Source organism: Petaurus breviceps, unplaced genomic scaffold (genome assembly GCF_028583685.1).
Source record: "Petaurus breviceps papuanus isolate PSGF00001 unplaced genomic scaffold, PetGlider_PUasm1.0 189, whole genome shotgun sequence".
Lineage (NCBI taxonomy): Eukaryota > Metazoa > Chordata > Mammalia > Diprotodontia > Petauridae > Petaurus > Petaurus breviceps.
In genome coordinates this window covers 39,403,437-39,416,879 of record NW_027185809.1, presented here as the reverse complement: position 1 = coordinate 39,416,879, position 13,443 = coordinate 39,403,437, and the positions used below count along the sequence as shown (strand labels likewise).

General features: G+C 35.1%; 1 protein-coding gene across 3 annotated transcripts in view; it reads right to left on the bottom strand.

The window, feature by feature from the left end:
• Positions 1–613: 613 nt before the first annotated feature.
• The window catches only part of NRXN3 (neurexin 3), a 2,132,730-nt gene continuing 2,119,900 nt past the window's right edge, over positions 614–13,443 (bottom strand). The window contains exons 21-22 of one of the 3 annotated variants that reach the window (XR_011169070.1): positions 11,658–12,353; positions 4,567–4,606 (exon numbers count right to left, since the gene is read on the bottom strand). Coding sequence is in view for 2 of the 3 variants with exons in the window: in XM_069092330.1 (XP_068948431.1) it covers positions 3,678–4,606 (929 nt within the window). In the remaining variant the exon portion in view is untranslated. Of the gene's footprint in view, positions 4,607–11,657; positions 12,354–13,443 lie in introns of all 3 variants that reach the window. The other 2 variants (XM_069092330.1, XM_069092331.1) reach the window with 2 other exon arrangements.

Below are 13,443 nucleotides of genomic sequence, written 5' to 3'. Positions count from 1 at the left end.
AGAAAAGAGTCATATTTTGAAGGTTCAGGTTGTCTGTGTAGACTAGGGAAAACTTTGTTTGAAAGATCATATACTCACCAAGCCTAGAACAGATATTATTATAAATGGATGTGTTTATACCACTTGAGTTAGAATAATAGAAAGTTAGAGATGAAAGGGAACTTAGAGAATTTCTCATTCAAGCACCTTTTAACAAAAAGAATATATTCAGCAGCAAACTACTTGCTCTCTCTCTCTCTCTCTCTTTTGCTTTGTTTTGCTCCTTCTTTCTCATTGTTCATTCCATTTCTGTATGATTATAGCACAGAACTAAAATATGTCCACAGTGAAGGTTCTATGGTGTTCTGAATTGCCCTTCAAATTATCAAAGAGATATTAGTATTATATGATTCATGGGATCATAGATTTAGGACTGGAGGGGACCTTAGAGGTCACTTAATCCAACTTCTTCATTTTTTAGTTAGGAAAAATAAGATCCAGATAAATGAAGTGACTTTACCCAAGGTAACGATTGGATTGAACTCAGGTTCTAGAGCTTTAAATTAAATGTTTTTTTTTTCTAGAAACACTACATTATAATTCTTTAAACCTTTCTCATCCATGTGTAGTTTAGGGATGATCATTTCCTAAGAATCCTTAGGATAACATAGAATCATAGTGTGTTAATCACTTCAGTTCCCTTAATTGTTCAGAAAAAAACCCCTTCCCAATAACACAGTTTATCATACCTCATACTTAGAAATGGTTTATTGTTGGTTAACATGAGCTGGGCATTTTCCTTCTTGATTTAAAATCATTCATACTTTTTTTTCATATTCCTCAAGAAGCTATTCTGAAATTTTAACTTTTCCCTTCTGCATTTATAATGAAACTTTCACTCCTCTTGCTACTACTCTGTCATCTAGCTGTCTAGACTGCAATGTTTCAACTTATGGATAATTATTATTTTTTCACTATAATTAATCTGCTTTTAGTAAGTTTATGTAAGTAGCTAGTGACTTTGGCATTATTTGGCATCGTGTTCACGGATGCTTTTTGAACATTCATTCAGTTTTCATCCTTCCCCATTTGTAAGTCCTTCTTCCCCTTCCCCCATCTAATTTGCTGAAATAAAAATACATCCACTTCCAGGGCTTTGGGAAGAACATTTTATTGCTAAGCATATCCTTGAACAAAAATGCAAATATGAAAAAAGAAAAGAGGAAAAGGAAAAAGAAAAAAAGCAGTAACATCACAACAACATAAAAGAAATTCCTTAAGGTTCTGTCCATAAAACAGGGATATGGTAGAAGCCCACATACAGGATGCACATGTTTCCAAAAAATCATACAAATAGAAACTTACACAAAAAAAATAACAGAACAAAGATTGTGTTTACTCAAAAAGGAAAAAAAAAACAAATGGAAAAGAAAGCAGGAAAATCATTTCACAAGACTCCAAGACTCCAAGAACAGCAATCTTTTACAGACATCGAGATATAATCAACTTCATATAGGTTGGGCCATTTAAGTTGCTTAAAACTGTGCTTTCATATATTTTTAACCTTCCTTTTAAAAATCTTAAACAAAAAAAATCCCAAAGAATCCCCAAACACTTACATCGAAAGGATCAGATAACCAGGAACACCTCTTTCCATATACATTAGGGAAAGCTATCTTCATTTTAGAAAACTTTTTTTTTGTTGTTCCTGGGTATTTCTTCAAAGTCAAATATTCATGCAACTTACAAATACCAGCAAGAATAGATTTCTAAATCTAAACAGCTGATTGGTTTTCATCTGTACACAAAGAAAATTTATATTTCTGATATTCCAGAGGTTTCATTTTGTTTTTGTCATTGTGTGTTGCTGTGTTTGTGTTTTTTCTCTTGCTTTTTGTATGCAATAGCCATGGCCATACAACCACTTTTATTTTTCTATACATTGTTACCCCCTTTCAAAAAAAAAAACAAAATTGAAAGAAGAAACAAATGGAAACAAAAAGAACAGTTAAACCTCAAAGCAATATGTACATAGGTGGCTATCTAAGAAATTACACAAGCAAAAAAAATTAGCAAAAGATGTAAACAGAATCTGAGATTTTTTTTTCTTTTGACACAGGTGACTGTGACAAAACTAAAACTCACATCATCTTCACATTTTTAAGGTTTACTTTTTGTTGTTTCATTATTTTCTTTTTAAAACAACATTCTCATTCTACTTCAAGACTTTTAACAGATTTTCTGTTTCAGTCGTCCCATCAAACATACCATGATAAATATATCTGTATATATATTTATATATATTATACTATTAAATTCCTTTGTGTGTGTCACAGCAGCTTTATTCATTCGTTTATTTTTTTTTTTATAAAAGAGAGGGTGGGAGGAAATGGGCAAATGGAAGGACAGAGTTATTTGTAAGTGTCAAGCTACAAAATTAAAATTACATATGAAAAACATGTTGGAAAAAAAAACTATGCATTTTGTACTCTTTCATGATGTGTTTGGCTTGTGTGACCTTTTGTTATTCTGTCACAAGTTGAACTCCCATATTGTCTGCTTTGACTATTTAACTGATTTAAAAAAAAAACATTTTTCTTTTCTTTTTATTTTTGCATGCATTGCAATCATTCATGGAACCAGGCTCCCTCCCCCCCACTTCCCCAGGAAAGGCTAATCTTAGTTTGTGGGTTTTTTCAGCTCCCAACAGCTGACCTTTTTCCCCTTTACCACAATTTGACTGTGCTAATGCATTTGAACAGTATTGTCAATAAAGCCAATAGCCCTGATGAAAGGAGACCTAAACCCATCTGTTCAAAGAGTTTGGTCTGCAAATCCTGGAGTCAGATCCTAGGGTACCTGCTTTAAACCTCACATCATCATCTCAAGTATTTGCTGCATTTCCAGCAAAGCATCTCACTGAAAACAAACAATTGATTGATTCTAGACACACCACAACCTGATATGTAGAGTGAACACCATGTATAGATTTTGAGTTCATATATGGCAATAGTCTCTCACTTTTTTTTTCTGAATTTTTTTCTTGTCATGTCCAGTCTTAGTCTCAAAAAAATAAACAAAAAACCCAAAAGCCACTTTTTTTTTTTCCCCTCAGATCTCGAAAAGTTACACACATACTGGCTGGGGCCAGATCAGTTTGCTGTTGTTTTTTTTTTTTTTAATCTTTTTTCTCCTTTTTTTAAAATAATAAAACTGAAAAATCATTGATACAGTCAAGGGTCACAAACATCATTAGGGACTCACTTGGAGTTATGAAACAAGTAAGCCATGAAGTCTTCTACCTTTTGTCCAAAGGTCCACAAAAGAGATGGAAACTTCAATGTCCAGCTAAAGTGGTGGAGCTATCTGTCTGCTCCAGAGCTAAGTATGCTTTATGATACAGAAGGGCAGACTTCTCTGTCTCCAGGTCATGACTGATACAGAACAGCCATGTCTGAAAATAAATGTGTATATATATATATATATATATATATATATATGTATATATGTATATATATACACACATATATATCTTTGTGTGTAGTTTTTTTTTCTCCCACCAACTGTAGCTCCCAATCTCATTATAGGTATAACAGTTCTTATAGCTGTGAAATCTTGTGTTTTTTTTTAAAGTATTTATATATTTATATATAAATAATTCTGTTTTGAATTCTTTTTTTATTTTTATTTTTTAAACTTTACACATAATACTCTTTGTCCCTGTTTTTCTGTTTCTTGTGGCCACTCTTCGAGCTCTGCTGCTTCTCCTTGACGAGCATGCCGTTGCTCTGGGCAGAGTTGCTGATGTAGTTTCGCGTCTCATCCACCTGATAGGACCCCTCGTCCCTGTTCCTGTACTTGTACATGGCATACAGGAGGATCAAGATGCAGAGGGCGGCAGCAGCCACAATGCCGACGACCATCCCTGTTGTACTGCTCGACTCCCGGATCACCTCTGAGGCCCCCGGAACCCGTCTGATTCCTGGCTCTGTGGGGTTTGCTGTGGGCACATTACGGAACATGGGGGAAGTAATTAGTGGGCTCTTCAGCTTTGTGCTGTCTAGCTCATAGGCAGTGGGCAACGGAAGCAACACTATATCAGGCTGGGGTTTGAGCTCACGGTTATTCATTTTGCCAGCTGGCAATTTGGGCACCATCCCAGACGAGGAGGAAGCTGTGGAGCGGATCAGCTCAGGGGACAAAGATGTGGTAGTAGTAGTCCTACCAGTTTCGGAGACTTTGTTAGGTCTAAAGTTCTTGGATTCCCACTTGGGCGCATGTGCATTGTAGCCACCTTCGAAGACTGAAGTGGAAAGACTCTTATCTGTTACCAAGGAGAAGGTGGTGTAAAAATCTTCATCATCAGTAGGGGGCAGGTTAGAGTCAAAGGTTTCCCCTGAGCCATACCCAGATATCACCAAGCCATCATCATCACAACCATCGCTGCCTTGGTCCGACAAGCAAGGTAACCCCGCCTCAGAGGTCATGGACAGGGAATCTTTGGTGGTCTCAATAATGGTGAGGAGGGGGCGAAAGGTAGGGGGGAGTGTAATGAAAGGTGCACGAGTAGCAATAGGAGGGGGGTTTAAAGGGTCTTCTACAAGTAGAGGGATAACTAATTCACCTCCTGGGATGGAAAGAAAGACAAAAACAAAGGATTAGTATATTGTCAAATATGGCCCATCCTTACTTTCAGTGAATTTAGCCTAAGTGGGTGGCAGGCATCTATGTTATAAAGAGGTTACATAGAGCCTTCCCCTGGAGCTATTAAGCCATCCCAAGCATATTTATTGTCTCCAAAAGCCTCTTGCAACCATAACCCGAAATCCCTTGGGGAAAGGGGAAGCTAGCCTTTGAAGATACTCTCAAGCAACTACTTAGAATTCACAGGTACATTTCTAAGTACAGATGAGATGGTAAAATTATTCAATTACAGTTTTATGAACATCTGCTAAAGGACAACAGAGTGACAGATTTTAAAGATGTGATTTTTCAAAAAGTTCTCTCAAATGGTTATATCATCTAATATTATTTTTTGGGTTTTTTTTTGCTTCCTTTTTTCTTTCTTCTTTTTCCCTACTCTTTCTTTTCTCCTCACTCTTGAAAAGATGATAATACCACCTTATATCTGGAAAGTGTTTTAAAATTTACAAAATATGGCCACATACAAAATGTCATTTGAGCAACATGGCAATCCTGTGAGATGAGTAGGTTTTATTAACTCCTTTTCACAGACGGAGATAGTAAGTCTTAACATAGATAAGTAATTTAGGGTGGTAGATTAGATTAAAAATGGGATGAATCTCTAATGTTGTTCAACTCATTTTACAAATGAGGAAATTGGAGGCTCAGAGAGTTGAAGTAACATTTCCAAAGTTCACATAGGCTGTAAGTAATAGATATGGGCTTCAATTTCAGGTCCTCTGTCTTTTTCCACTGCACCACATTTCCTCTTGTACAAAGTTACAGCTAGTAAATGACAGAATTGACACTAGCCAAGAAATGATTTTGAGCCTCAATCTAGTCCTTTGTCCAGTATACCATGTACTTTTTCACTGTTGTCTGAAGCTATCTTCCCAGTACAATAATGCCTTGTTGTTGGAACCATTCATAGAATGGGTCTTTAATATAGGCATTTCCTTTCCTCAGTCCTTTATCTTAAATTTACTTTATCTGCATGCATCCTCTTGCACAGATATACTGGGAGATAGCTGAAGACCCTGGTTTGTGTCATGTGAATTTCTTCCTTGAAATTCTAGAAATCAACTGTCAAATAGCAACACTTTCTGCTTTTGCTAGATAAATACATATTCTTCTTTGCTTACATGCTGGGTAAGTGATTTGTTGCATTTTTCATAGTGGATTTAAAAAAATACCTAGTGCATTTCATTTTGGGTCTATTGGAAACTGAGGATTTTAGAATTTGAAAGGAGAGTACTTTAAATAACAGAGTTTTACACACAATAGGAACATAATAAATATGTATTGGCTGTTATTTTCCTTCTACCTTGGAGTTAAAGACACCATTTTTGCCTTTTTAAGGATGAATCAAATGTTTTCTTCATAAATGTGTCTTCCCGTGGTACTTTTAAGCCTAACAAATAGAAACCTTGAATCCTTTTACATCTTTATAACCCATTCATTCCAGTAAAATGTAAGCTTCTTGAGGTCAGGAAGTATTTTTTCATTTTGTTTTTATATCCCCCCTATCTACTGTGTTTCTTTGTACATATTAGGAGTTTAATGATTAAATCCAGAAAATTCTTCTAAAAATTCAGTTCTATCACATGGTCAGTTTGAATGGACTTTCTGGTGGTATGCATGCACCAGTCTCAGCTCTTAGATATGTTGTAGGGATAAAGTCTAGGGGTGAAACAATATTTGGTAGTCATGATATGAAGGCTAGTTGATTTAAATAGTACCCATGAGCCCAGCATGGTCTTAGCTGAAGCAAACTCCAACTCATGGTTCATATGTTCTTAGTAAAGAAAACTTCAGCTCAGGTCAGAATCTCTGAGGATCACTCAGACATGGCACAGTGCAGTCTTACAGGAATCCTCTTGGAGAGTATGTAGGATTGTAAACCATAATTTTTTAATTCCCTCTTAACTTCTGACATCTCCCTATGCCAACAGAACTGGATTGGAATCTAACAGACTTTAGGAATATCAAAGAAGGACATCCTAATACCCAGTGTCAAGGCCCTCACCAAACTGTGGGTTTTGTACTTAGCTTTGAATTATTTGATGGATTTTGGGTTATCCCAACAGGCTTAAGCAGCATGATTTAGTAGAATACATGCTAGATTTGGAATTAGCAGAGACCTGGATTAGAATCCACCCTCTGAGAATCAGAAATTATGTGATCATAAAATGCCATTTAAACTCTCTGAGCCTCTGTCTCCTCATCTATCAAATGGGTCTTTAGTGTATATACATTTTTCTCTCCTCAGTCCTTTATCCTCTCATTTTTTTTTAAAGTTAGCAGCATGCATCCTCTTGTACAAATGTACTGAGAAGTATATGAAGACCTTGATTTGTGTCATGTGAATTTCTTAATGGGGATGATCATACAAATGGGGACAATTGTGCTTATGGTACCTATCTACTTCACAGAGCTACTGTGAGGGCTAAAGGAGACACTGCATTAATATCTTAAAAAGACTTTTGGAAAACCCTATGCAATGTTAGCTTTTATCATTATTCTCTATTTTCTGGACTTGTGGCAGGTCTGTGTTCCAGAGCTTACCAGAGCCTTTGTGGTAGTATCTGATTTGGATTTGGATGAAATGCTTCTGTGGAGAGGGTGATGGGGGAGAGTTATGGAGGACAGGGGAAGAAAGAAGAGTGCTGCGATATTTTAATATACATATACTTCACTACCTTAAATTACAAATAGGAGAACAAAATGTTTACATTTAAGCCCTGTTTCTAGATTAGGCAAAGCTCTTCACTTCATTATCCCCAGGGCTATGACAAAATGACACACTTCTATATCTTGACCTCTGCTTCAGCTACGCAAATCGGGAACCACCTTGAGAATCACAGTATAATATTTTGACCTATACCAGAAAACAGACTTTGGAAATTATTGAGCAAAATCATCTTTGCAGATTTGCCCGAACTTCAGGCAAGCTTCACTTGGGTAGCGGTTACAAACTTAACATTGAGGGAATATATAATTCATCTGCCTTGTGAGTTATTTGATGCATAATTTACAAACTTTCGCTACTTGTACAAATGGGATATAGAGTTTGTATTCCTAGAGGTAAGCTAATCCTTTACTCTGAAAAGTAAACTATGAATGAACTTTTCTTCTGTATAGATAAAGAGATGAAATGCTAGATTGGGAGGTTAGATGAGGAAAGAGGCCCTCTTTCCTGTCGTTCCACCCTCCCCCCCACCAAAGTTTCTTAGTTCCTTGTCAAAGATATACAACAAAGATATCTACATGAGATATTTTCCTCCTTCTTAGCTATTGTCTTTCCTTTCCCATTAAAGCTGGGTGCAGGTGATGATAATTTTTTTCACATATGGATCCAAGTGATCAATGAACTAGATAGGCTTGTGAAAGATATGAAACAAATTGCTTAAAAAACTAAATGATTGCAGGCACCATGATACAAATCTACAATCCATTAAAACATTAATCTCCTATAGTATCCCAAGATTTCTCTTGTGCCCTGAACAAGAACTATATGTATTTCTTAAAGTTAGCATTTAAAATCTGGCATATATACTTTTTTTTTGGTCAGGCTTGTGGTTTTCTTTAAACTTGAGAGATCACTGGGGATATAAAAGGTCTATTTTAGCCTTGAAGGTTGCCCTGATTTTTGCTTTTGGAGTGTATTTATAGATATATAATTCATGCCTCTAGGGCTGATATTCAGTAAAGGACTCTCTGCCATTGGAAAAGATAGAGTGTTAAAAATTTAATAGAACTCTTCAGAATTGTGAGAATTTTGTGAGTGATCAGGAATGTAAAGGGTCATCCACCAAAAAAAAAATCATAGGTTTATGTTTTCCTTATTGCCTTAAGTTTATTGTCTCACTGGAGTTATCATAATTGAAGAGGTCACTATAAACCCAAAGAGTTGGAAGGAAAATACAACCAGTACATGTTTATTTTGTGCTATTCCACTAACCCTCAAAAGAAAAGAAAGATTCTTGAAAGATTTCTTTGAAAATTCTGATGGTAAGAGTTGTGTGTCCTCTCTTCCCTCTACCATATGTGTGGCTCATTTGCTTTCTAAAATACTAGGACTGTTTTATTGCATTTCATCTACATTTAACATTTTCAGCTGATCTCTCTCATTCATATGTTCCCAATTGGAATAAACCTTTCTTCTGGAAACTGCCTTGTCAAGGAAGGAAATATTCTTTCTCTCACTCAGTTAGGGATACAAATATAATCTAAAAATAATCTTAGGAAGACCAATAAATATGGTAAGAGGGTTCAGTGGCTTGAGCATAAGATTTAGATTCAGGAAGAACTGTTTTCAAATTGTGCTTCTAGCAATAAGTAGTTTGTGATACTAGGAAAATAATTTAATCTCTCTAGATTCTATTCAATTATCTGTAAAATGAAAGCATTCAATTCAGTGATCAATACATTCCCTTTCAATTTAAAATTTATGATCCTATGATCAACCTCAAATTCATCCTTTGTGGGGTAGAGGGGTATTCATGTTACATATAATTATTGTGAAACTTCTATGATCCATTATCTGCCCAGCTTAAAATTAGCCAAAGAGAATCAGAGTAAGAATAGAAGAGACATTAAAAAAAAGACTAGATACTAAAAAAAAAAAAAAGGGTAGAAGGTCAGTGTCCAAAAGAGTTGATAACTTCTTACCTCAATATACCTAAAATGTCTGGACAGGAAAATAGGTTGAGTGGGGCAGGACAGGCAATATGATTGAGCTGTTGCATTTGCTTGCCTTCCCTCCTAAAAGCAAAGGTTGACTATAAAAAGCAACGGTTCTGATTTTTCAGGCTAATTCCTAGAATGGAGACTGGGACAAATGGTTTATTTAAATGACAGTTATGTCACACCATACAATATTTTAGGAAATGATAAATTATGTAGTACTTAATGAGATTATTCCCTTTTTGTGACTCAATAATACTTAAAATTTCCCCTGCCTTTATACCATCACACCTTAACTTTATTAATATGAGGCAGTGAAAAAAATAAAATAAATCTCTTCTGTTACGACCTTTCTATCTTTTTTAAGCAATCGGGGTTAAGTAATTTGCTCAACATTACACTGCCAGTTATTTCTGGGTGTGGTGCTCAGTGTCTGAGCCCGGGATTCACTCTCCAGGTCATCCTGACACTGGAGCCGGTGCTCTTACTCGCTGTGCTACCTGGCTGCCCCCACATTACGACTTTTCTAAAAGGTACAGAATTACAATAAAAGTACTGATGAGGCATAGTCAAGTAGCTTAAACTACATAACTTAGGTTTTGTACCAAAGTGAATAATTTTTCTCCTATAGAAATGTTGAAATAATCTTCCTTAAATATAAAGAAAGCCACAGAATTCAAATTTAAATTCAAATTTTAAAAAGGGATCTAGAAAGATAAAATGGTATCTTTTGAGAAACTTTTTCTGTAAAATCCATAATACTTTTCTTTGTGGCAAACAAGAGAAGCTGAAGGGGAAAGAACTTCATGGTATACAGCTGATGGGTTAAAGCTCACATTTTACCAGAATTCAGAATTCCATTTTATTGTAATATTTGGTAAGATAGTTTAGATAAAATTAATATGTTAAAATAAAGTTAGCCAAAATGAATAACATTTTTTAATCAAGGAAAGTTAACTATGTTACTTTTATATCTTTTGCTTTTCTTCGGTTAATAGGCAATAAGACAGGACAGATAGTATACTTAGTAAACCTAAGGTGAGGGAAATTTAAAGTCATCACCAAAAAGGGGTACTTGGAATATTTTTCACTTGAAACCTTTGAAATGTAGATATCTGGATAAGAATGCTAGCATTCCTGATGCTTCTTCTATTTTTTTTAAAGCAATTGGGGTTAAGTAACTTGCTCAAGGTTACAGGGCCAGTTATTCTGTATGGGTGTTAAGTATCTGAGGCCAGAACCAATCCCGGGTCTCTCGACTCTGGGGCCAGTGTTCTTACTCACTGTGCCACCTGGCTGCCCCCTGATGCTTCTTTATCAAGGATTCCCAGGGTTAAATTTTTGAGAAAAAAATAGTTTAAAAAAAAGATTCTTGGAGCAGCTAGGTGGCACAGTGAATAGAACACTGGCCCTGGGGTCAGGAGGACCCAAGTTCAAATCTTGACCTCAGACGCTTGACACACTTACTAACTGTGTGACCTTGGGCAAGTCACTTAACCCAATTTGCCTTGCCTTCCCCTCTCCAAAAAAAAGATTCTCTTGATCCTTAGGGTCCACAAGAGATTCCATGCTTTAAAATCATCCAGATTTTGATTTTGATTGATTTTGCAGTCAGGTGTGAGTTGCAGAGTAGTGATAGTAGTGGAATCATAGGAATCTGAATTCAACCATAGTCACTTGAGAGTACCTTTATGGCCACTGCTTAGGAAAGGCAGTAAAGGAATAGTTACCTTGAAAGTGCTTCCAAAGAAATTAAATAGTCACAAGATAGATAAGATGGGGAAATAGTTTCATTGACTTATAACTATTGGAGGCAGTTTTACTCATTTTTCCTCCACAGGCAGCTATATACATCAACATCCCACTAAGAAGTCTAGCTATTTCTGAGGCTCAGAAATTAGTAGGAGAATGAAATAGACTGGGAGGCTGAATCTTCAGTGGAGAGAAAGAAACCCACCCACTCTGACAGAGAGCAAAATTTACATTTATTAAAAGAAGCAATTCAACACAAAACATAACAGCAAACATTAAAATAAAATAAGACTCAAATAAATCAAATAATGTAATTTTAAAATAATATAATAGAAAATAATTTTTAGAGCCAACAAAGCTTGGGGTTGAGGGAAGCATATAACACCAATAATAAAGTCATTCACTTTACCAGGTGGGAAAGGGATGAAAATAAAATTCAGATAAATTTTGCTTTGGGGAAAAAACAAACTGAAAAAAAATTCATTTCAAAGTATACAAAAATAATTATTAAAAAAATCAGAAAAGTAGCATACCACATTAATTCATAGTCAACTTACATCAACAAATTGCCCGCATGTTTTTTGGCATGAAAGAAAAATTTACAAAAGAAAGTTGTGTAAGAATGTTCTTGGACAAGTAGAATTGCCACATTCTTGTAACTTGCTTTTTTGTTGTCATTTCTTAAAAACTTTTTAGCAAAATGTTTAGTTTTTGAAATATAATAATTATTTACGACAAAGGATGATACAGGGAGGCAACAACACATACATCCACACCACATAACATGAAAAGAAAAAAAAAATCTGCACTTGAAACAAATTTTTACTTTGGGGTATTTTTTTTTGGTGTCAATTTTGCATTTAAGATATTTCAAATTGCAATGATTAAAAAAAAAATCCTGTACATTTAAATTTATAATTTTCATTTGTTTTGAAGAAAAAAAATCTTTAAAGTTTTTGAATGAATTTTTGCATTTTTAATTGCTTAGATATATATTTTTTAAACATTTTCTTTTTGTAACATAAGTTTTAGATTTTTATTCATTTGTTTAAGGAATGGATGACAGCACATAAATTTTAACAATGCTAAAGAAAGGAGGAGGGGTTATGGGGAAGAAAAGATGCCTAAAGGGGAGGGTCGTATCTATGAGTGTACTACACAGGAGATGAAGATGATAGGAGTAAATGTGTAAGTGAGTCGCCATGTCCATGTAAGGGCGGTACGAAGTGATCTAGCTGCATTAGAGCTTCTGGCTGTAAGGAAGGGATGGGCAATATACAAAAACAAATGAGCCTATACATGCCCATCACCAAAAATAAAAAACAGAACTCTAACATTGACAGTCTCACAAACCCTAAGCTGCAACTTCTTCAACATGCAAGTTACCCCCAAAAATCATTACAGTTTCATTAAAGATTCTCAAATGATAAAAACAGTTCAACTTTTTTTCCTACTAAAAATAGCAAAAATACATAAAATAATAATACTAATAATTATGATCAAAAGGTTAAAAACAAAAACAAGAAAACTAGTCTTAGGCATTCATATTAGAACAACTTCACCAGCAGCCACACAGACCTTCTCCATCTTGAGCTCTTGAGGATGGAGAACTTTTAGTAATGACCAAATGAGGAAAAATTAAAACTAGAAAACCTCAAGTCCTGCATCTCTGGTTGCTTCATTTAAGAAGCTACCAGTCAAGCTTAGTGAATATTTATATTCTGTGTATCCCCACTCCCCAGCACTACCCCATTTTCAAAAGTATGAATGACCATTCTAATATGGATGTGAGGATACTGCAGCTGAAGTTGCTCCACATTTGAAGAGGGAATGGGGGAAAATTGCAGAAAACAATTCATAACTTTTTGTTGTTCTCAGATTTTGGACAAAATCAAATCTAAAGATAGATATCTAACAATCGAAAAGAAATACATTTATATATATATATAGATAGATATAAGAATAATCATAATACAAAAAGCACTTGATTCCCAAACAAGAAGGGAGAAAAGAATGATTTTTTTAAAGAAAAAACTATTCCACACACTTTCAGAGATGAACAACCAGATGCATACATTGAAGAGGAACAGACAGAGCAGTCAAGGGACACTTCCATCTCTTTTGTTTTTCTGGCTCATTGATTCCCCTTTGTTGCTATTATTTTTGGTGTTACCAAAATAAAAAAAACGAATATTGCCTTTTCTTTAAAAAAATGTTTTTGGATTTACTTAAAAAAAAACAAAACAAAACAAAACAAAAAAAAGACGTGCAGTCTGGATGTACGTCATAAATAGACATAGAAAAGAGCAGCCATTGGCTAAGACTGACAGATGGGTTATTGTC